Source organism: Coregonus clupeaformis, chromosome 10, assembly GCF_020615455.1.
Source record: "Coregonus clupeaformis isolate EN_2021a chromosome 10, ASM2061545v1, whole genome shotgun sequence".
Lineage (NCBI taxonomy): Eukaryota > Metazoa > Chordata > Actinopteri > Salmoniformes > Salmonidae > Coregonus > Coregonus clupeaformis.
The window spans coordinates 1,546,523-1,568,523 of record NC_059201.1 but is presented as its reverse complement, the minus strand read 5'-3'; the positions used below and the strand labels follow the sequence as shown (position 1 = coordinate 1,568,523).

Below are 22,001 nucleotides of genomic sequence, written 5' to 3'. Positions count from 1 at the left end.
CTCACTCTCAGGTCTCCTCCTGTATTTAAGCCCAGCCTCACTCTCAGGTCTCCTCCTGTATTTAAGCCCAGCCTCACTCTCAGGTCTCCTCCTGTATTTAAGCCCAGCCTCACTCTCAGGTCTCCTCCTGTATTTAAGCCCAGCCTCACTCTCAGGTCTCCTCCTGTATTTAAGCCCAGCCTCACTCTCAGGTCTCCTCCTGTATTTAAGCCCAGCCTCACTCTCAGGTCTCCTCCTGTATTTAAGCCCAGCCTAGGAGAGGAGTAAATACTGCATACAAGATAGGGACTCCGTCCCAAAGATCTTTCCTTCCTCCTAAAGTGTGCACTTCACTGATTTGAAGGAAAATGACTGGTATAAGAAATATGGTGGAAACTCCCACTACCCCATGCCTCCACCAATCCAATGCTTTTAGATTTGTGGGAAGTAGTGAACAAGTGTACACTTCAGGAGGAAGGAGATATTATTGGGACTCACCCAGGGACTCAGAGATGTCAGAGAGAGAAGTCCTGGTGGAAGGAATAACACTACACTTAGAAAAAAAAAAGATTCCAAAAGGGTTATTTTGGCTGTCCCCATAGGATAACCATTTTTGGTTCCAAGTATAATTGTTTTTGGTTCCAAGTAGAACCCTTTTGGGTGCCATGCAGAACACTCTGTGGAAAGGGTTCTACATGGAACCAAAAAGGGTTCTTCAAAGGGTTCTCCAATAGGGACAGCCGAAGAACCCTTTTAGGTTCTAAATAGCGCCTTTTTTTCGAAGACTGTAGGGTTACATCCCAAATGGCATCCCTATTCTTTATACACACTACTGACCAACTAACACACTACTGACCAACTAACACACTACTGACCAACTAACACACTACTGACCAACTAACGCACAAAAGGCCTATATCAAATAGAGTGGCACTTTGGACACACTACCAATTGCAACTGAAAACTAAAATGAGTGTTTGCTATTGGACTTGAAGTCCCTCCATGTTTCAGTACGCTTTCTTCCGTTTGGGGCCTAATGATTTATCAAGTAGGAGTGCTGATCTAGTATCTTCAATGTCTATAATAATCAGTTTCATTACGCAAAATTGATCGTAGATCATCACTCCGAATGGGAGAGCTTGATACATACATTTACATTACATTTTAGTCATTTAGCAGACGCTCTTATCCAGAGCGACTTACAGGAGCAATTAGGGTTAAGTGCCTTGCTCAAGGGCACATCGACAGATTTTTCACCTAGTCGGCTCGGGGATTAGAACCAGTGACCTTTCGGTTACTGGCACAACGCTCTTAACCACTAAGCTACCTGCCCGCATACGGCCCCCTGATCACACCATGCCTTCTACAGTCTCTAGTTTGGGGGGTATGGGTATGGTATCAGCCACTGGTAGTCTCTCCTGTTCCTGGCAGGCCACCTGGTACTCCTGTAGGACCTTCACCACGGCACCGTGGCCAAACTGCATGGCGTCATCCTGGGGAATGTTGCCCCACCTGGAGGGAGGTGGTAGAGACGAGACAGACAGGAGGTGAACAATGTCAGACGTTATTCAGTGCACTACCTTTGAGTAAAGATACCAGCCGCGGGGGGACAGAACGAAATGGAGAAATAAGGCACGAGGCTGGGAATGTATAGTGAGTCTAGATAGCAACACCAGCTAAGGGACGTTGTTAGGTTGGAGGCAAAGTCAATAGAGACTGATATAGATGGATGAATGAATGGAGGGGTGGATGAATGAATGCTACCGTACCTGTCTTTCACAAAGGGGTTCACTTTGCAGGTGTCTGTTAGGAACCGTACCACATCCACATGACCTGAGGACAAAAACACTAAATATGTATCTTAGGGGGGCAACACTTGCTATGAGGCACACACACATAATGCCTTATATGATACACTTTTAGTGCATTATAACACTTGCTAGAAGCTGTCATAACAACTAGGAAGCTGTAACATCACTATGATGCATTGTAAAACATAATCCCAACTAGGAGCCACCGGTGGATTGTAGCTCACCCTCAGCGGCAGCCACGTGTAGAGCCGTCCTAGAGTCGTAGTCTTTCAGATCCATGTCCATCGATGACAGAGCAAACCTGAGAGGAAAGGATAGGAGAGTCATAGGCTTTCAGATCCATATCCATCGATGACAGAGCAAACCTGAGAGGAAAGGATAGGAGAGTCATAGGCTTTCAGATCCATATCCATCGATGACAGAGAAAATCTGAGAGGACAGGATAGGAGAGTCGTAGTCTTTCAGATCCATGTCCATCGATGACAGAGAAAACCTGAGAGGACAGGATAGGAGACGAGGGGTGCTATATTCTCCATGTTAGTTCTAATTTCCAAGAGGTTTACTGTTAAGGATTACTAGCTAGGAGAGAGTGACATCTACAGCATGTGACAAGTAGTAAAACGAACAATATATTTACTTTATATTAATTTAACCAGGTTGGTCTCTGCATATAGCCTCCTAGATTATTTTACCTTCTGAGGGCTGACACATCTCCACTGTAGGCCGCAAACATCAGGTTCACCACAGACTTGTTCTACAGATATAGCAGAGATAAATACAACTTACACTGGGTGGGACACTGGGAGACAGATACATAACCATTCATAGGACACAGATACATAACCAATCATAGTACAAAGCTATATAACCATTCATAGGACACAGCTACATAACCATTCATAGGACACAGCTACATAACCATTCATAGGACACAGATACATAACCATTCATAGGACACAGCTACATAACCATTCATAGGACACAGCTACATAACCATTCATAGGACACAGATACATAACCATTCATAGGACACAGATACATAACTATTCATAGGACACAGCTACATAACCATTCATAGGACACAGCTACATAACCATTCATAGGACACAGATACATAACCAATTCATAGGACACAGATTCATAACCATTCATAGGACACAGATACATAACTATTCATAGGACACAGCTACATAACCATTCATAGGACACAGATACATAACCATTCATAGGACACAGCTACATAACCATTCATAGGACACAGATACATAACCAATTCATAGTACTCATCATAACAAAAGCAAACTTAAACTTCACTTTATGTTTTAGAAAATATACTACCAGTCAAAGGTTTGGACACAACTACTCATTCAAGGGTTTTTCTTTATTTTTTACTATTTTCTACATTGTAGAACTATAGTGAAGACATCAAAACTATGAAATAACACATATGGAATCATGTAGTAACCAAAAAAGTGTTAAACAAATCAAAATATATTTGAGATTCTTCAAAATAGCCACCCTTTGCCTTGATGACAGCTTTGTACACTCTTGGCATTATCTCAACCAGGTTCATGAGGTAGTCACCTGGAATGCATTTCAATTAACAGGTGTGCCTTCTTAAAAGTTAATTTGTGGAATTTCTTTCCTTTTTAATGCGTTTCAGCCAATCAGTTGTGTTGTGACAAGGTAGGGGTGGTATACAGACGATAGCCCTATTTGGTAAAAGACCAAGTCCATATTATGGCAAGAACAGCTCAAATAAGCAAAGAGAAACAACAGTCCATCATTACTTTAAGACATGAAGGTCAGTCAATACGGAACATTTCAAGAACTTTGAAAGTTTCTTCAAGTGCAGTCGCAAAAACCATCAAGTGCTATGATGAAACTGGCTCTCATGAGGACCACCACAGGAATGGAAGACCCAGAGTTACCTCTGCTGCAGAGGATAAGTTAATTAGAGTTACCAGCCTCAGAAATTGCAGCCCAAATAAATGCTTCACAGAGTTCAAGTAACAGACACATCTCAACATCAGCTGTTCAGAGGAGACTGTGTGAATCAGGACTTCATGGTCGAATTGCTGCAAAGAAACCACTACTAAAGGACACCAATAATAAGAAGAGACTTCCATAGGCCAAGAAACACGAGCAATGGACATTAGACCGGTGGAAATGTGTCCTTTGGTCTGGAGTCCAAATTGAGGATTTTTGGTTCCAACCACCGTGTCTTTGTGAGACGCGGTGTCGGTGAACGGATAATCTCCGCATGTGTAGTTCCCACCGTAAAGCATGGAAGAGGAGGTGTTATGGTGTGGGGGTGCTTTGCTGGTGACACTGTCTGTGATTTATTTAGAATTCAAGGCACACTTAACCAGCATGGCTACCACAGCATTCTGCAGTGATACGCCATCCCATCTGGTTTGGGCTTAGTGGGACTATCATTTGTTTTTCAACAAGACAATGACCCAACACACCTCCAGGCTGTGTAAGGGCTATTTTACCAAGAAGGAGAGTGATGGAGTGCTGCATCAGATGACCTGGACTCCACAATCCCCCGACCTCAACCCAATTGAGATGGTTTGGGATGAGTCGGACCGCAGAGTGAAGGAAAAGCAGCCAACAAGTGCTCAGCATATGTGGGAACTCCTTCAAGACTGTTGGAAAAAGCATTCCAGGTGAAGCTGGTTGAGAGAATGCCAAGAGTGTGCAAAGCTGTCATCAAAGCAAAGGGTGGCTATTTGAAGAATATCAAATATAACATATTTGTTTAACACTTCTTTGGTTACTACATGATTCCATATGTGTTATTTCATAGTTTTGATGTCTTCACTATTATTATACAATGTAGAAAATAGTACAAATAAAGACAATCCCTGGAATGTGTAGGTGTGTCCCAACTTTGGACTGGTAATGCATGTTAAATTGTTGTTATGTTTATAACTCACAAAAACCCTTACCCTATCATCCCCGTCCTGCCTTCGAGGGTCCTGCTTCTTGACAAAGTGTCTCAGGTTGTCATAGTTATGGAAGTTAAACGAAGACACCAGTTCCTGAAAACCAGAGCATGACAAAAAGACAGTTCAGTCCCCAGTACAGTATCGGGAGGCAGAAACATTATATATATGTGGTAACACTACTGAAGGGTACCTACATACAGACTTTGTAACACATTCATAACCTATACATAGGGAGTACATTTTACATTTTTAGTAATTTAGCAGATGCTCTTATCCAGAGCGACTTACAGTTTCTTCTTCTTTTTTTTCTTTTTTTTTTAAATGTTTTTTTTTCTTCTTCATACTGGCCCCCCGTGGGAATCGAACCCACAACCCTGGCGTTGCAAGCGACATGCTCTACCAACTGAGCTACACAGGGCCTACACATAAACATTTCTCACCCTGTACACGCATTTCAGTCATTTTATCATTTATAACACATGGAAATAAAGCTAGTAACTTTACCTGGCAGAAGTGTATTCCCCGGACACTGTTTCCAACCTTGTCTAGCGGAGGAGACCAACACATGACTCCCATGACGTTAGGGACCACCAACAGAATTGCTCCTGACACCCCAGACTTAGCAGGCAAGCCCACCTGGGAAAGAACCATACAAGGGACCATACATAGTTATGATAAAACTGTCAGTTGAAGCCTCCAACAAAATTCAAATAAAAAAAAGTGGCCTTCATTTGACCGATACATTTGTAAAAAGTTTACTTGACTATAAATACATGGCTTTTTTTTTTTAGTTTAGGCTACTACACAATTAATTCATATAAATTCAAATAGCTTTTATTTCCTGAGAGGGAACTTAAAATGTGGTGATGGATTGCTGCATTCAAGACACATAACATAGAATGCAAAACATGTACAGTACATGTTTAAATACATTAAATACATATACATAGGTAGTTGCATACCTTTCCCTACTGTATCTTAGGACTGCCGTATAACTACTATATAACTACTATATGACTACTATATAACTACTATATGACTACTATATGACTACTATATGACTACTATATAACTACTATATGACTACTATATGACTACTATACAACTACTATATGACTACTATATAACTACTATATGACTACTATATGACTACTATATGACTACTATATAACTACTCTATGACTACTATATAACTACTATATAACTACTCTATGACTACTATATAACTACTATATGACTACTATATGACTGCTGTATAACTACTATATGACTACTATATGACTACTATATAACTACTATATGACTACTATATGACTACTGTATAACTACTATATGACTACTATATGACTACTATATGACTACTATATAACTACTATATGACTACTATATGACTGCTGTATAACTACTATATAACTACTATATGACTGCAGTATAACTACTATATGACTACTATATGACTACTATATAACTACTATATAACTACTATATGACTACTATATGACTACTATATGAACACTATATGACTACTATATGACTGCTGTATAACTACTATATGACTACTATATAACTACTCTATGACTACTATATAACTACTATATGACTACTATATGACTGCTGTATAACTACTATATGACTACTATATGACTACTATATGACTACTATATAACTACTCTATGACTACTATATAACTACTATATAACTACTATATGACTGCAGTATAACTACTATATGACTACTATATGACTACTATATAACTACTATATGACTACTATATGACTACTATATGAACACTATATGACTACTATATGACTGCTGTATAACTACTATATGACTACTATATAACTACTCTATGACTACTATATAACTACTATATGACTACTATATGACTGCAGTATAACTACTATATGACTACTATATAACTACTATATGACTACTATATAACTACTATATGACTGCTGTATAACTACTATATAACTACTATATGACTGCTGTATAACTACTATATAACTACTATATGACTACTATATGACTACTATATGACTGCTGTATAACTACTATATGACTACTATATAACTACTATATGACTGCCGTATAACTACTATATGACTACTACATAACTACTATATAACTACTATATGACTACTATATGACTACTATATGACTGCTTTATAACTACTATATGACTACTATATAACTACTATATGACTACTATATGACTACTATATGACTACTATATAACTACTATATGACTACTATATGACTGCTGTATAACTACTATATGACTACTATATAACTACTATATGACTACTATATAACTACTATATAACTACTATATGACTGCTGTATAACTACTATATGACTACTATATAACTACTATATGACTACTATACAACTACTATATGACTACTATATGACTACTCCATGACTACTAAATGACTACTATATGACTACTAAATGACTGCTGTATAACTACTCTATGACTACTAAATGACTACTATATGACTGCTGTATAACTACTATATAACTACTATATGACTACTATATAACTGCTGTATAACTACTATATGACTACTATATAACTACTATATGACTACTATATGACTACTATATGACTGCTGTATAACTACTATATGACTACTATATAACTACTATATGACTACTATATGACTACTATATGACTACTATATGACTGCTGTATAACTACTATATAACTACTATATGACTGCAGTATAACTACTATATGACTACTATATAGCTACTATATGACTACTATATGACTGCTGTATAACTACTATATGACTACTATATGACTGCTGTATAACTACTATATGACTACTATATGACTGCTGTATAACTACTATATGACTACTATATGACTACTATATAACTACTATATAACTACTATATGACTACTATATGACTGCTGTATAACTACTATATGACTACTATATGACTACTATACGACTACTATATGACTACTATATGACTACTATATGACTGCTGTATAACTACTATATAACTACTATATGACTACTATATGACTGCTGTATAACTGCTCTATGACTACTCTATGACTACTATATGACTACTATATGACTACTATATGACTGTTGTATAACTACTATATGACTACTATATGACTGCTGTATAACTACTATGACTACTATATAACTGCTATATGACTACTATATAACTACTATATGACTACTATATGACTACTATATGACTGCTGTATAACTACTATATGACTACTATATAACTGCTGTATAACTACTATACAACTACTATATGCCTACTATATGACTGCTGTATAACTACTATACGACTACTATATGACTACTATATGACTACTATATGACTACTGTATGACTACTATATAACTACTAAATGACTACTATATAACTACTATATAACTACTATATGACTACTGTATGACTACTATATGACTGCTGTATAACTACTATATGACTACTATATAACTACTATATAACTACTATGTGACTACTATATAACTACTATATGACTACTATATGACTACTATATGACTACTATATGACTGCTGTATAACTACTATATGACTACTATATGACTGCTGTATAACTACTATATGACTACTATATAACTACTATATAACTACTATATGACTACTATATGACTGCTGTATAACTACTATATAACTACTATATGACTACTATATGACTGCTGTATAACTGCTCTATGACTACTCTATGACTACTCTATGACTACTATATGACTGTTGTATAACTACTATATGACTACTATATGACTGCTGTATAACTACTATATGACTACTATATAACTGCTATATGACTACTATATGACTACTATATGACTGCTGTATAACTACTATATAACTACTATATGACTACTATATAACTACTATATGACTACTATATAACTGCTGTATAACTACTATATAACTACTATATGCCTACTATATGACTGCTGTATAACTACTATACAACTACTATATGACTACTATATGACTACTGTATGACTACTATATAACTACTAAATGACTACTATAGAACTACTATATGACTACTGTATGACTACTATATAACTACTATACGACTACTATATGACTACTATATGACTGCTGTATAACTACTATATGACTACTATATAACTACTATATAACTACTATATGACTACTATATGACTACTATATGACTACTATATGACTGCTGTATAACTACTATATGACTACTATATAACTACTATATGACTACTATATGACTGCTGTATAACTACTATATGACTAGTATATAACTACTATATAACTACTATATGACTACTATATGACTGCTGTATAACTACTATATGACTACTATATGACTGCTGTATAACTACTATATGACTACTATATAACTACTATATGACTACTATATGACTGCTGTATAACTACTATATAACTACTATATGACTACTATATAACTACTATATAACTACTATATGACTACTATATGACTGCTGTATAACTACTATATGACTACTATATAGTTACTATATGACTACTATATGACTGCTGTATAACTACTATATGACTACTATATGACTACTATATAACTACTATATAACTACTATATGACTACTATATAACTACTATATGACTACTATATGACTACTATATGACTGCTGTATAACTACTATATGACTTCTATATAACTACTATATGACTACTATATAACTACTATATGACTACTATATAACTACTTTATGACTACTATATAACTACTATATGACTACAATATGACTGCTGTATAACTACTATATAACTACTATATGACTACTATATGACTACTGTATAACTACTATATGACTACTATATAACTACTATATGACTACTATATGACTACTATATAACTACTATATGACTGCAGTATAACTACTATATGACTACTATATGACTACTATATGACTACTATATGACTACTATATAACTACTATATAACTACTATATGACTACTATATGACTACTATATAACTACTATATGACTACTATATAACTACTATATGACTGCTGTATAACTACTATATGACTACTATATAGTTACTATATGACTACTATATGACTGCTGTATAACTACTATATGACTACTATATGACTACTATATAACTACTATATGACTACTATATGACTACTATATGACTACTATATGACTGCTGTATAACTACAATATGACTTCTATATAACTACTATATGACTACTATATAACTACTATATGACTACTATATAACTACTATATGACTACTATATAACTACTATATAACTACTATATGACTGCAGTATAGCTACTATATGACTACTATATGACTGCTGTATAACTACTATATGACTACTATATGACTACTATATAACTACTATATAACTACTATATGACTACTACATAACTACTATATGACTACTATATAACTACTATATGACGGCTGTATAACTACTATATGACTACTATATAGCTACTATATGACTACTATATAACTACTATATGACTACAGTATGACTTACATGGAAGGCCATCTGTCCAGAGAAGTCGTACATGCCGCAGGAGTGCATGAGACTCAGGGTATTCCGTACGGCCTCGGCACTCAGCACCCGCTCGCCTGTGATTGGGCAGATTCCCCCGTGGGCCAGCGTAGCTGCCATGACACTCCCAGACTCACAGGTCACCTCTATGGAACACAGCTGAAAGGAAGTCATTTATTTACTCAAACATAGGGAGAAATACAGTGTCTGTGACTCATACATACTGTAAAGAAACGACATTATGACATTTTCCAGTAATAAATCATTATGATGCATTAGCAGAAATATACAGCATATAAATAGCATAACCCTGTTACATTATCACAGTGTGGTAAAGTGCTATCTTGAGGAAGTATCGTTTACCTGGAAGTAGAAGTCCAGTGCATCAATCATTTCTGCCCCACTGGGAAAACACTGCAGATGGAAACCAGTTTATAATATCATTTCTGCCCCACTGGGAAAACACTGCAGATGGAAACCAGTTTATAATATCATTTCTGCCCCACGGGGAAAACACTGCAGATGGAAACCAGTTTATAATATCATTTCTGCCCCATGGGGAAAACAATGCAGATGGAAACCAGTTTATTATAGCAATAAGGCCCGATGGGGTGTGGTATACGGCCAACATACAACGGCTAAAGGCTGTTCGTAGGCATGACGCATCGCGGAGTGCCTGAACACAGCCCTTAGCCATGTAATATTGGCCATATACCACAAACCCCCGAGGTGCCTTATTGCTATCATAAACTGGTTACCAAGGTTAATTAGAAGAGTAAAAATAAATGTTTTGTCATACCAGTGGCATAGGGTCTGATATACCACAGCTTTCAGCCAATCAGCATTCAGGGCTCAAACCACCCAGTTTATAATGATCAATGTTACACACAGAACATTAATATCTAAGAGTCATCCATATCTCTCACATGGTTTACAGTAGGGTCGGGAGGTTTTTCAGTATCATAGAGTCATCCATATCTCTCATATGGTTTACAGTAGAAACAAGATTCTCTGGTCTGATGAAACCAAGATTGAACTCTTTGGCCTGAATGCCAAGCATCACGTCTGGAGGAAACCTGGCACCATCCCTATGGTGAAGCATGGTGGTGGCAGCATCATGCTGTGGGGATGTTTTTCAGCGGCAGGGACTGGGAGACTATTCAGGATCGAGGGAAAGATGAACGGAGCAAAGTACAGAGAGATCCTTGATGAAAACCTGCTCCAGAGCGCTCAGGACCTCAGACTGAGGCGAAAGTTCACCTTCCAACAGGACAACGACCCTAAGCACACAGCCAAGACAACGCAGGAGTGGCTTCGGGACAAGTCTCTGAATGTCCTTGAGTGGCCCAGCCAGAGCCTGGACTTGAACCTGAGACCTGGAAATAGCTGTGCAGCGATGCTCCCCATCCAACCTGACAGAGATTGAGAGGATCTGCAGAGAAGAATGGGAGAAACTCCCCAAATACAGGTGTACCAAGCTTGTAGCGTCATACCCAAGAAGACGCGAGGCTGTAATCGCTGCCAAAGGTGCTTCAACAAAGTACTGAGCAAAGGGTCTGAATACTTATGTAAATGTTATTTCATTTGTTTTATTTTAAATACATTTCCTAAAATGTATACAAAGCTGTTTTTGCTTTGTCATTATGGGGTATTGTGACCCCAAAAAACGATAATACATTTTAGATAAGGCTGTAACGTAACTGTAGCGGTCAGGGGTGTGGCCGGGCTGGCCAACAACTGACGAGAGTGTGAAGTAACACAAGCGTAGACAAAAATTAACCTTTCTCCAGGGAAACAACCCAGGACCTTTATTCAGGGAAACGACCCAGGACTGTTATCCAGGGAAACGACCCAGGACTGTTATCCAGGGAAACGACCTAGGACTTTTATCCAGGGAAACGACCCAGGACTTTTATCCAGGGAAACGACCCAGGACTTTTATTCAGGGAAAGAAACCGAATGCGCCACAGCAATGGGTAACAATAAAACCAAAACAAAACCTAGCTTGTCTTTGAGCCTTTCTACCAGGGTCTTCCAGTCCCTATCTGCTACAGGAGAGCTAAGCTGTTTACCGGCGTATCAAACAAAAGAAAACAGAAATTCACCAGGCTTGTCCTTACTTGGGTCAGGCCTATGGCCAAGTAACGTCTGGTAGGTTCCGGTCCACTTGGGTTCGATATTCCTCCCAGGGTTGGAGGGCCCTGCATGTCAGCTCATGCTGCTCCAGACCAAAACAACAGATCTGGCCAAAGCCAGGTTAAAACAGCCACCGCCCAAGCTCCAAGCTAATTAGATTCAGGTGTGTGTAATTAGGCTCTTACACTTCCGGACCATCCTCTCTCCTGGCCAGCAGATGTAGCCAACGAGCAGGAATATACCAGCCTTCACACACCCACCCTCTCACTCCATCACACACCTCCCTCCTCAGCTCTGATCTGGAGGGCGGGGCGGCCATCGTCCACAGAGCGTTCCGGCGGGACAAGGCTTCTGTTTTCCCGTGTTTCGACCCGGACCTGTGAACATCAGAGAAATGGTACTGTTGGAGTGAGAGAAACCACCTGGTCACTCTATCGTTGGTCTCCTTGTTCGTGGACATCCAGACTAGAGGAGCATGGTCCATGACCAGAGTGAAGTGTCGTCCCAGGAGATAGTACTTTAATTTATTCAATGCCCACTGCACCGCTAGGTGCTCTTTCTCCACTGTTGAGTATTTGGTTTCACGGGGCAACAGCTTCCGGCCTCATGTATAGGATGGGATGCTCCTCCCCTCGTACTTCTTGGGACAAGACCGCTCCCACCCCTGTGTCGGAGGCATCAGTCTGGACCACCATCTCTCTCCCAAAGTTTGGCATCACCAAGACAGTTCCGGAGCACATGGCCTCCTTCACGTTCTGGAAGGCTTCTTCTGCTTTGTCAGTCCACCTGACCCTCTTGGGCTGGGTCTTTTTGGTCAGGTCTGTGAGAGGACAAGCTACAGTTGCATAGTTAGGAATGAACCTACTGTAATAGCTGGTTAGCCCCTCAAAGGTTTTTACCTGAGACTTGGTTTGGGGCCGTGGCCACTGTCTCTTGCGGTTTGACGTTGCCCCTCCCGTGGTGAAGCCCAGGTACTCTGCTTCCTCAAGTCCCAGTCTGCATTTTTCTGCATTGGCGGTTAGACCTGCTCTGCGAAGAGCCTCCAAGACAGCGTTGAGTTGCTTCAGGTGAAATTCCCCAGTTAGGGCTGTACACAATCACGTCATCCAAATATGCTGCTGAGTACTCACTGTGGGGTCTCAGGACCCTATCCATTAGCCTCTTAAGAGTAGGCAGAGCTCCATGCAGGCCGAAGGGTAGAACCGTGTAATGGTACAGCCTTTTTGATGGCCACCCGTCTGGCCTTTGGGATCCTATAAGGCTGTAATGTTACCTTCTTTCCTGTTTTGTGTGGATGTGGCGGTGCGTCAAGGTTGTGCGCCTTGGGAGGGGAGAGAAGACATCCCTGCTCTGGTCCACTAGTTCCCCCATCTCTTGCCACTTTAGTTTTGTAAGCTGTGTGTTGATGGCAACCTCATCTCGAGCTGCTTCTGTGGGGACAGGGGACACAGCAACAACAAGCAACGCCTCTCGGGCGTGCCACTTTTTGAGAAGGATAATGTGGTATATTTGCACCGGCTTCCGGCACCCTGGCTGCTGAACTGTGTAGTTCACTGGACTCATCTTCTCCAGGATCTCATATGGCCCCTTCCAGGTGGCCAGAAACGTATTCTCTGTTGTGGGCACCAGTACCAGAACTCTTTCCCCATTCTGGAATTCTCTGGGTTGAGCTCCTCGATTGTAGACCCTCCTCTGCGCTTCTTGGGCTTGGGCCATATGCTCTCTTACCATTGGCCACAACTTCTGCATCCGATCACCCATTTCAGCCACATGGTCGATGAGACTGTGATGCGGGCTTGGCTCAGTCTCCCAGGTCTCCTGTGCAATGTCCAGGAGCCCCCGGGGTTGTCGTCCATATAGGAGCTCGTACGGGGAGAATCCAGTGGATGCCTGGGGCACCTCCCTTATGGAAAAGAGCAAATATGGCAACAACTGGTCCCAGTTCCTTCCATCCTGGTCTACTACCTTACGGAGCATGCTCTTTAAGGTTTTATTAAACCTTTCAACTAGCCCATTGGTCTGAGGGTGGTACATAGAAGTACAGATTTGTTTTACCTTCAGCAGCTTGCACAAGTCCTGCATGATCCGGGACATGAAGGGGGTCCCCTGGCCGGTGAGGATCTCCTTGGCTATCCCCACTCGGCTGAAGCACATCACCTGTTCCTTGGCAATACCTTTCGAGGTCATAGTTCTTAGGGGAATGGCCTCTGGGTAGCGGGTAGCATAGTCCAGAATCATCAGGATATATTGGTGCCCTTTGGCGGACTTTGCCAGGGGCCCCACCAGGTCCATTATAATTCTCTCAATGGGGACATCTATGATGGGAAGAGAGATTAGAGGATGCAGTGAGTTGGCATTCGGGACATGACCGGCAATAATCCTCTACGGCTCTTACCACTCCCGGCCAGTAGAAGCGCACCAGGACCCTGTCCTTTGTCTTCTGGACCCCCAGGTGGGCTCCAAGGACATGTGAGTGGGCTAACTGCAAAACGATGGGGACATACCGTTTTGGGACCCACAACAGTTCGTTAACTTTAGAATTGACTTCTTTAGCACAACACAACATATATCTTAATATGTCAATTCACTCACCCCAGGGACCATCTTTCCATCTACTTCGGTGACCTGGACCCTCGCTTGGGAGAGATTGGGGTCCTCCAGCTGGGCCGTTCCGAACTGGCCTTTGAGGTTGAGACCGAGGGGCCCCTCTCCGAGATCTTCCTCTGACAGCTCCCAGTCTGGGAATGGATCGAAGGGTTGTGTTGATTCTTCCTCTGATCCCGGCTCAGTGGAGGCCCCATCCGGGTTCCCCTGGGCAGCGCAGATGGGGGTTTTCGTCGACCGTTGGAGGGGTTCTTGGGCCGTGGCCTGATTGGTTTTCCTCCGAGCCCCAGGTGGGGGGTGTTCTTGACGGTTGTACCGGGCCTCCTGCTTCCCTACAGTTTAGAAAAGAGAGGACAATCACGACCCACCAGAATGTACCGGAAGATTATGGGACTAGGCCTACTTGAAGTTGACAGTTCCCTTGAGGGGTTGTAAGCTTCACCACTGCCTTGGGATATTCCTTGGTGTCCCCGTGAATGCAGGATACTGCCACGGGATTCTCTGGGGTACGATTGTGCTCACCTACTAGCGATGGCTGTATCAATGACACCATACTGCCAGAGTCCAACAGGGCTTCCGCATCTCTTCCATCTACTTTGGTTGGGATTGTGGGGGCTGGTGTCTCCTTATGGGAGGTCATTAAGTGACAGTGCCTCCCCCTAACTGGGTCCATGGAGTGTGCCGTGGGCATGGGTTCATCTCTACTGGGGCAGTTCCAGGCCACGTGTCCCACCTCACCACACTCATAACACCTTCTTCGGTCGGGGTCTAGCCCGACCCTACGTCGTTGGGGTGGCTCCACCTCTGGGAATTTGGCAGACCTATCGGGCGGCAGGAGTCTCTCTGGTTGTTTCCTTAGCTTACCCTTTGTCTTGTCCATCTTTCCAGACTTCAGCAGAGCCATTGTGGTCTGGTGGCTTTCCACTAGGAGGACTAGTTAGTCCACAGACTGTGGATTGCCCTGGCTGGCCACCTTCTTGGCATCATAGGGAAGGGCCCGTAGGAAGTGGTCCATTACCACTCTCTCCACCACGCTGGGCCCTGTGAGGTCACTCTGCAACCAGGCCTTCGCCAGCCGGATAAGGTAGTGCATCTGGGCCCTAACCGACTGGGCGGAAACAGAGATCCATTCCTGGAACTTCAAGGCCCGGGTCATTAACGTGTCGCCATACCAGGCAAGAACCGCTGCCTTAACCACCTTGTAGTCTTTAGCCTGGTCATCTGATAGGTCATAGTAGACCCGTTGTGCTTCTCCAGCCAGGAAGGGTTCAAGCAGCCCAGCCCAGGTGTTCTCGGGCCAACCCTCCCATATTGCTGTTCTCTCGAAGGTTAAGAAGTAGGACTCCATGTCATCCGCCTCTGTCATTTTCAACAGGAACCTGCCAGGGTTGGGTCCACTGGCTGGGGTCGCCTGTGGAGCACAAGTGGGGAGGGTCTGTAGTTGGGCCAGCAACCTAGAATTTTGATTCCTTTGCTCCGTAAAGAACTCCCTGTGCATGTTGAACTGGGGCTGGCTGTCATGAGCCAGCTGCTTGATGAAGTTCTCCATGATCTAGTATTACTTCACAGTCTCTTGTCACTTGCCCTTCAAGCCCGGAGGAATAATGCCCTCATTCTCCACCGGTGTAGTGGTCAGGGGTGGGGCTGGGCTGGCCAACAACTGACGAGAGTGTGAAGTAACAAACATAGACAAAATGTAACCTTTCTCCAGGGAAACGACCCAGGACTTTTATTCAGGGAAAGAAACAGAATGCCCCACAGCGCTGGGTAACAATAAAACCAAAACAAAACCTAGCTCATCTTTGAGCCTTTCTACGCGGGTCTTCTCTGCTACCGGACAGCTAAGCTGTTTACCAGCGTATCCAACAAAAGAAAACAGAAATTCACCAGGCTTGTCCTTACTTGGGTCAGGCCTACGGCCAAGTAACGTCCGGTAGGTTCCGGTCCACTTGGGTTCGATATTCCTCCCAGGGTTGGAGGGCCCTGCATGTCAGCTCATGCTGCTCCAGACCAAAAAAACTGATCTGGCCAAAGCCAGGTTAAAACAGCCACCCCCCAAGCTCCAAGCTAATTAGATTCAGGTGTGTGTAATTAGGCTCTTACACTTCCGGGCCATCCTCTCTCCTGGCCAGCAGATGTAGCCAACGAGCAGGAATATACCGGACTTCACACACCCACCCTCTCAATCCATCACAGTAACAAAAAGGTCAAGGGGTCTGAATACTTTCCGAATGCACTGTACGTGTTCCCTTTTGTTTTTTTATTTTCATTCAAAGCTATAAAACAAGCTCCACTCTCTACCATACTGACCTTCTTTTCTTTGAGGTAGTATCCAATTGCAAAATTTCTGTCGCCTGTTTCTTTTTCAGATTGGAACCTGAGAGACACAGAGACAAAGAGAGTCCATCACAACATCACATCAATAATGCAACAAACAGAGAGAAAATGTTCTAGAAATGTATTTTTTCTGGCAAATTAAGACATTAGCTAAAACTCACGTGGCATTGCTGAACCCCACGTACTCTTGACCAGCCATCTTCTTGATAAAATCCATCACCTGAGGAGAAAGGATGACTGATATAGTTATTCTGCCATGGCAAAGACACAAGATAATTGCCGGCGTGGTGCGGCATGGTATTGTGTCAAGCTTGTATTGTGTGTTCCACTGTACGGTATTATATTCGTATCAATGTGAGGTGAGATGTATGGAATGATGACATTAATGATATGTACAGTGAGGGGAAAGAAAGTATTTGAACCCCTGCTGATTTTGTACGTTTGCCCACTGACAAAAGAAACGATCAGTCTATAATTTCAATGGTAGGTTTATTTGAACAGTGAGAGACAGAATAACAACAAACAAATCCAGAAAAACGCATGTCAAAAATGTTATAAATTGATTTTGCATTTTAATGAGGGAAATAAGTATTTGACCCCTCTGCAAAACATGACTTAGTACTTGGTGGCAAAACCCTTGTTGGCAATCACAGAGGTCAGATGTTTCTTGTAGTTGCACACATCTCAGGAGGGATTTTGTTCCACTCCTCTTTGCAGATCTTCTCCTAGTCATTAAGGTTTCGAGGCTGACGTTTGGCAACTCGAACCTTCAGCTCCCTCCACAGATTTTCTATGGGATTAAAGTCTGGAGACTGGCTACCTTAATGTGCTTCTTCTTGAGCCACTCCTTTGTTGCCTTGGCCGTGTGTTATGAGTCATTGTCATGCTGGAATACCCATCCACGACCCATTTTCAATGCCCTGGCTGAGGGAAGGAGGTTCTCACCCAAGATTTGACGGTACATGGCCCCGTCCATCGTCCCTTTGATGCGGTGAAGTTGTCCTGTCCCCTTAGCAGAAAAACATCCCCAAAGCATAATGTTTCCACCTCCATGTTTGACGGTGGGGATGGTGTTCTTGGGGTCATAGGCAGCATTTCTCCTCCTCCAAACACGGCGAGTTGAGTTGATGCCAAAGAGCTCGATTTTGGACTCATCTGACCACAACACTTTCACCCAGTTCTCCTCTGAATCATTCAGATGTTCATTGGCAAACTTCAGACGGGCATGTATATGTGCTTTCTTGAGCAGGGGGACCTTGCGGGCGCTGCAGGATTTCAGTCCTTCACGGCGTAGTGTGTTACCAATTGTTTTCTTGGTGACTATGGTACCAGCTGCCTTGAGATCATTGACAAGATCCTCCCGTGTAGTTCTGGACTGATTCCTCACCGTTCTCATGATCATTGCAACTCCACGAGTTGAGATCTTGCATGGAGCCCCAGGCCGAGGGAGATTGACAGTTCTTTTGTGTTTCTTCCATTTGCGAATAATCGCACCAACTGTTGTCACCTTCTCACCAAGCTGCTTGGCGATGGTCTTGTAGCCCATTCCAGCCTTGTGTAGGTCTACAATCTTATCCCTGACATCCTTGGAGAGCTCTTTGGTCTTGGCCATGGTGGAGAGTTTGGAATCTGATTGATTGATTGCTTCTGTGGACAGGTGTCTTTTATACAGGTAACAAGCTGAGATTAGGAGCACTCCCTTTAAGAGTGTGCTCCTAATCTCACCTCGTTACCTGTATAAAAGACACCTGGCAGCCAGAAATCTTTCTGATTGAGAGGGGGTCAAATACTTATTTCCCTCATTAAAATGCATATCAATTTATAAATTTTTGACATGCGTTTTTCTGGATTTTGTTGTTGTTATTCTGTCTCTCACTGTTCAAATAAACCTACCATTAAAATTATAGACTGATCATGTCTTTGTCAGTGGGCAAATGTACAAAATCAGCAGGGGATCAAATACTGTTTTCCCTCACTGTATAGTACTCACATAGTCAAACTTCTCTGCTTTGTTTGAGCCAGGCTAGTGACACAGAGAGGGAGGAAGAACAGACATGAACAACAGACTTGTACTGTAAAAGCAACATAAAAGACAATCACATCAAAGGCCTTTAGCTAAGTCAACCACAGGGTAGCAGCCTTCATAAGGACTTTTAGGATACAGGAGGCTGAAAACTTTACTATAGTATTATTAATGATGTCCCAATATCCAGGACTTTTAGGATACAGGAGGCTGAAAACTTTACTATAGTATTATTAATGATGTCCCAATATCCAGGACTTTTAGGATACAGGAGGCTGAAAACTTTACTATAGTATTATTTATGACGTCCCAATAGCCTACTAACGTTGTACAAGGTGACAAAAGCAAGCAGTTTTCACAGTGTGTACGGTAGATAGCAGCTTGTAAAGATAACGGTAATGATTTTCATGAAGTCTCAGCAGTTTACAGACACTTTCAATAGTTACACCTGTTCCAAATCAACAGCACCTAGTCTGAAAAGGCACATTATACAGTGGGGACAAAAAGTATTTAGTCAGCCACCAATTGTGCAAGTTCTCCCACTTATCTCAACCCCATAGAAAATCTTTGGAGGGAGTTGAAAGTCTGTGTTACCCAGCGACAGCCCCAAAACATCACTGCTCTAGTGGAGATCTGCATGGAGGAATGGACCAAAATACCAGCAACAGTGTGTGAAAACCTTGTGAAGACTTACAGAAAACGTTTGACCTGTGTCATTGCCAACAAAGGGTATATAACAAAGTACTGACAAACTTTTGTTATTGACCAAATACTTATTTTCCACCATAATTTGCAAATAAATTCATTAAAAATCCTACAATATGATTTTCTGGATTTATTTTTCTCATTTTGTCTGTCATAGTTGACGTGTACCTATGATGAAAATTACAGGCCTCTCTCATCTTTTTAAGTGGGAGAACTTGCACAATTGGTGGCTGACTAAATACTTTTTTTCCCCACTGTATATCACTGATCAATCACTGATAGGGCGGATTTGCTTGTGAAATAACATTATTTTACTGTATACAAATTCAATAGCATAGCAGTGATGGCCCAAGTGACCCCAAATATCATATGTCAATACATGTCCTGTATTGGGGTATAAATAAGATTGTTTGCTTCACAAAGATGTATTACACCGTAACATTTCCATTTCAGTATATCTATTCAATTGAAGATGAATTCTGAACAGATAAGCAGAAATCCAGACTTAAACCCTCCTGTTATTCCTTCAGGCTATCTCGGTCTTCCTTATCTAACTTCCACTTGGAGCCCCATTCGTCTTTATATATAATATATCCTTCCCTGCTGTCTATCTGCCTTTCTCGCTCTCTGACTGAGATAGCGACACAAGCATGCACACACACCTCTCCAAAGAGCCACAATAATTGGCTATGCTGATGCTCCCACCCATCTCAGGGTCCCTCCCCCCGCACGGTGTGAGGGGGAGAGGAGAGCAGTAAAGCTGGCACAACCAGGTTCAAAGCGTTAAGAACACACAACACTACTGACGGCACTACTGACTACCCTACTGAATACACTACTGAATACACTACTGACGACACCACTGACTACACCACTGACGACACTACTGACGACGCTACTGACTACGCTACTGACTACACTACTGACGACACAACTGACGACCCTACTGACTACCCTACTGAATACACTACTGACGACACCACTGACTAGACCACTGACGACACTACTGACGACACTACTGACTACACTACTGACTACCCTAATGACGACACTACTGATGTACTGACGACACTACTGATGACACCACTGACGATACTACTGACAACACTACTGACGCCACTACTGACGACACCACTGACGACACTACTGACGACACTACTGACAACACTACTGACGACACTACTGACGACACCAGTGACACTACTGACGAACCCACGGACGACACTACTGACGACACTACTGATGACACCACTGACAACACTACTGACTACACTACTGACGACACTACTGACGACACCACTGACGCCCACCTGGCAGCCTAAAGCAAATGTTTATGTTTTGTGTTTGAAAGATTTCCAATTTTAACCCAAGACTAGCGCCAGATAGAAGCATGTGTCAGGGCCAAAGCCAAACTAGGTCAGTGTTGGGTCCAAGGCTGGCAGGGTGACCTGGATCTTGGTTTTGTGTTTGTATTTGTTTTACATGTCAAACACTGAACCGTCCGTGGGTTTCAACAAAACGTGGATTCAGAAACCATTGAACCGTCCTTGGGTTACAACAAACGTGGATTCAGAAACCATTGAACCGTCCTTGGGTTACAACAAACGTGGATTCAGAAACCATTGAACCGTCCTTGGGTTACAACAAACGTGGATTCAGAAACCATTGAGCGGTGACTTATATCACCGACACATCATCGAGGGTGGGATGTTTTTACGGGACGATTCAGTCAGACAGGATATACTCATACCATGTATACGGTGGTCTGCAGGCTGTCTGCCTATTTACCTTGATAAGAGAACTGATGACAATGGCTCCAGCATTCACCATGGGGTTGTGTGGTTTGTCTAGGCACACAATTATCAGGGTTAAAACAGAGTTAACACAGTATATTCCTAGAAAGT

General features: G+C 41.9%; 1 protein-coding gene across 3 annotated transcripts in view; it reads right to left on the bottom strand.

The window, feature by feature from the left end:
• Positions 1-1,238: 1,238 nt before the first annotated feature.
• The window catches only part of LOC121574736 (glutaminase kidney isoform, mitochondrial), a 34,813-nt gene continuing 14,050 nt past the window's right edge, over positions 1,239-22,001 (bottom strand). For 2 of the 3 annotated variants that reach the window (XM_041887288.2, XM_041887286.2), the window contains exons 7-18: positions 21,886-21,944; positions 19,360-19,392; positions 17,531-17,589; positions 17,343-17,409; positions 10,656-10,706; positions 10,275-10,451; positions 5,249-5,380; positions 4,745-4,837; positions 2,483-2,544; positions 2,015-2,091; positions 1,749-1,812; positions 1,239-1,491 (exon numbers count right to left, since the gene is read on the bottom strand). In XM_041887288.2, coding sequence (XP_041743222.1) covers positions 1,329-1,491; positions 1,749-1,812; positions 2,015-2,091; positions 2,483-2,544; positions 4,745-4,837; positions 5,249-5,380; positions 10,275-10,451; positions 10,656-10,706; positions 17,343-17,409; positions 17,531-17,589; positions 19,360-19,392; positions 21,886-21,944 — 1,037 coding nt within the window. In that variant the 3' untranslated portion in view covers positions 1,239-1,328. Of the gene's footprint in view, positions 1,492-1,748; positions 1,813-2,014; positions 2,156-2,482; positions 2,545-4,744; positions 4,838-5,248; positions 5,381-10,274; positions 10,452-10,655; positions 10,707-17,342; positions 17,410-17,530; positions 17,590-19,359; positions 19,393-21,885; positions 21,945-22,001 lie in introns of those variants that run through there. The other variant, XM_041887287.2, reaches the window with a different exon arrangement.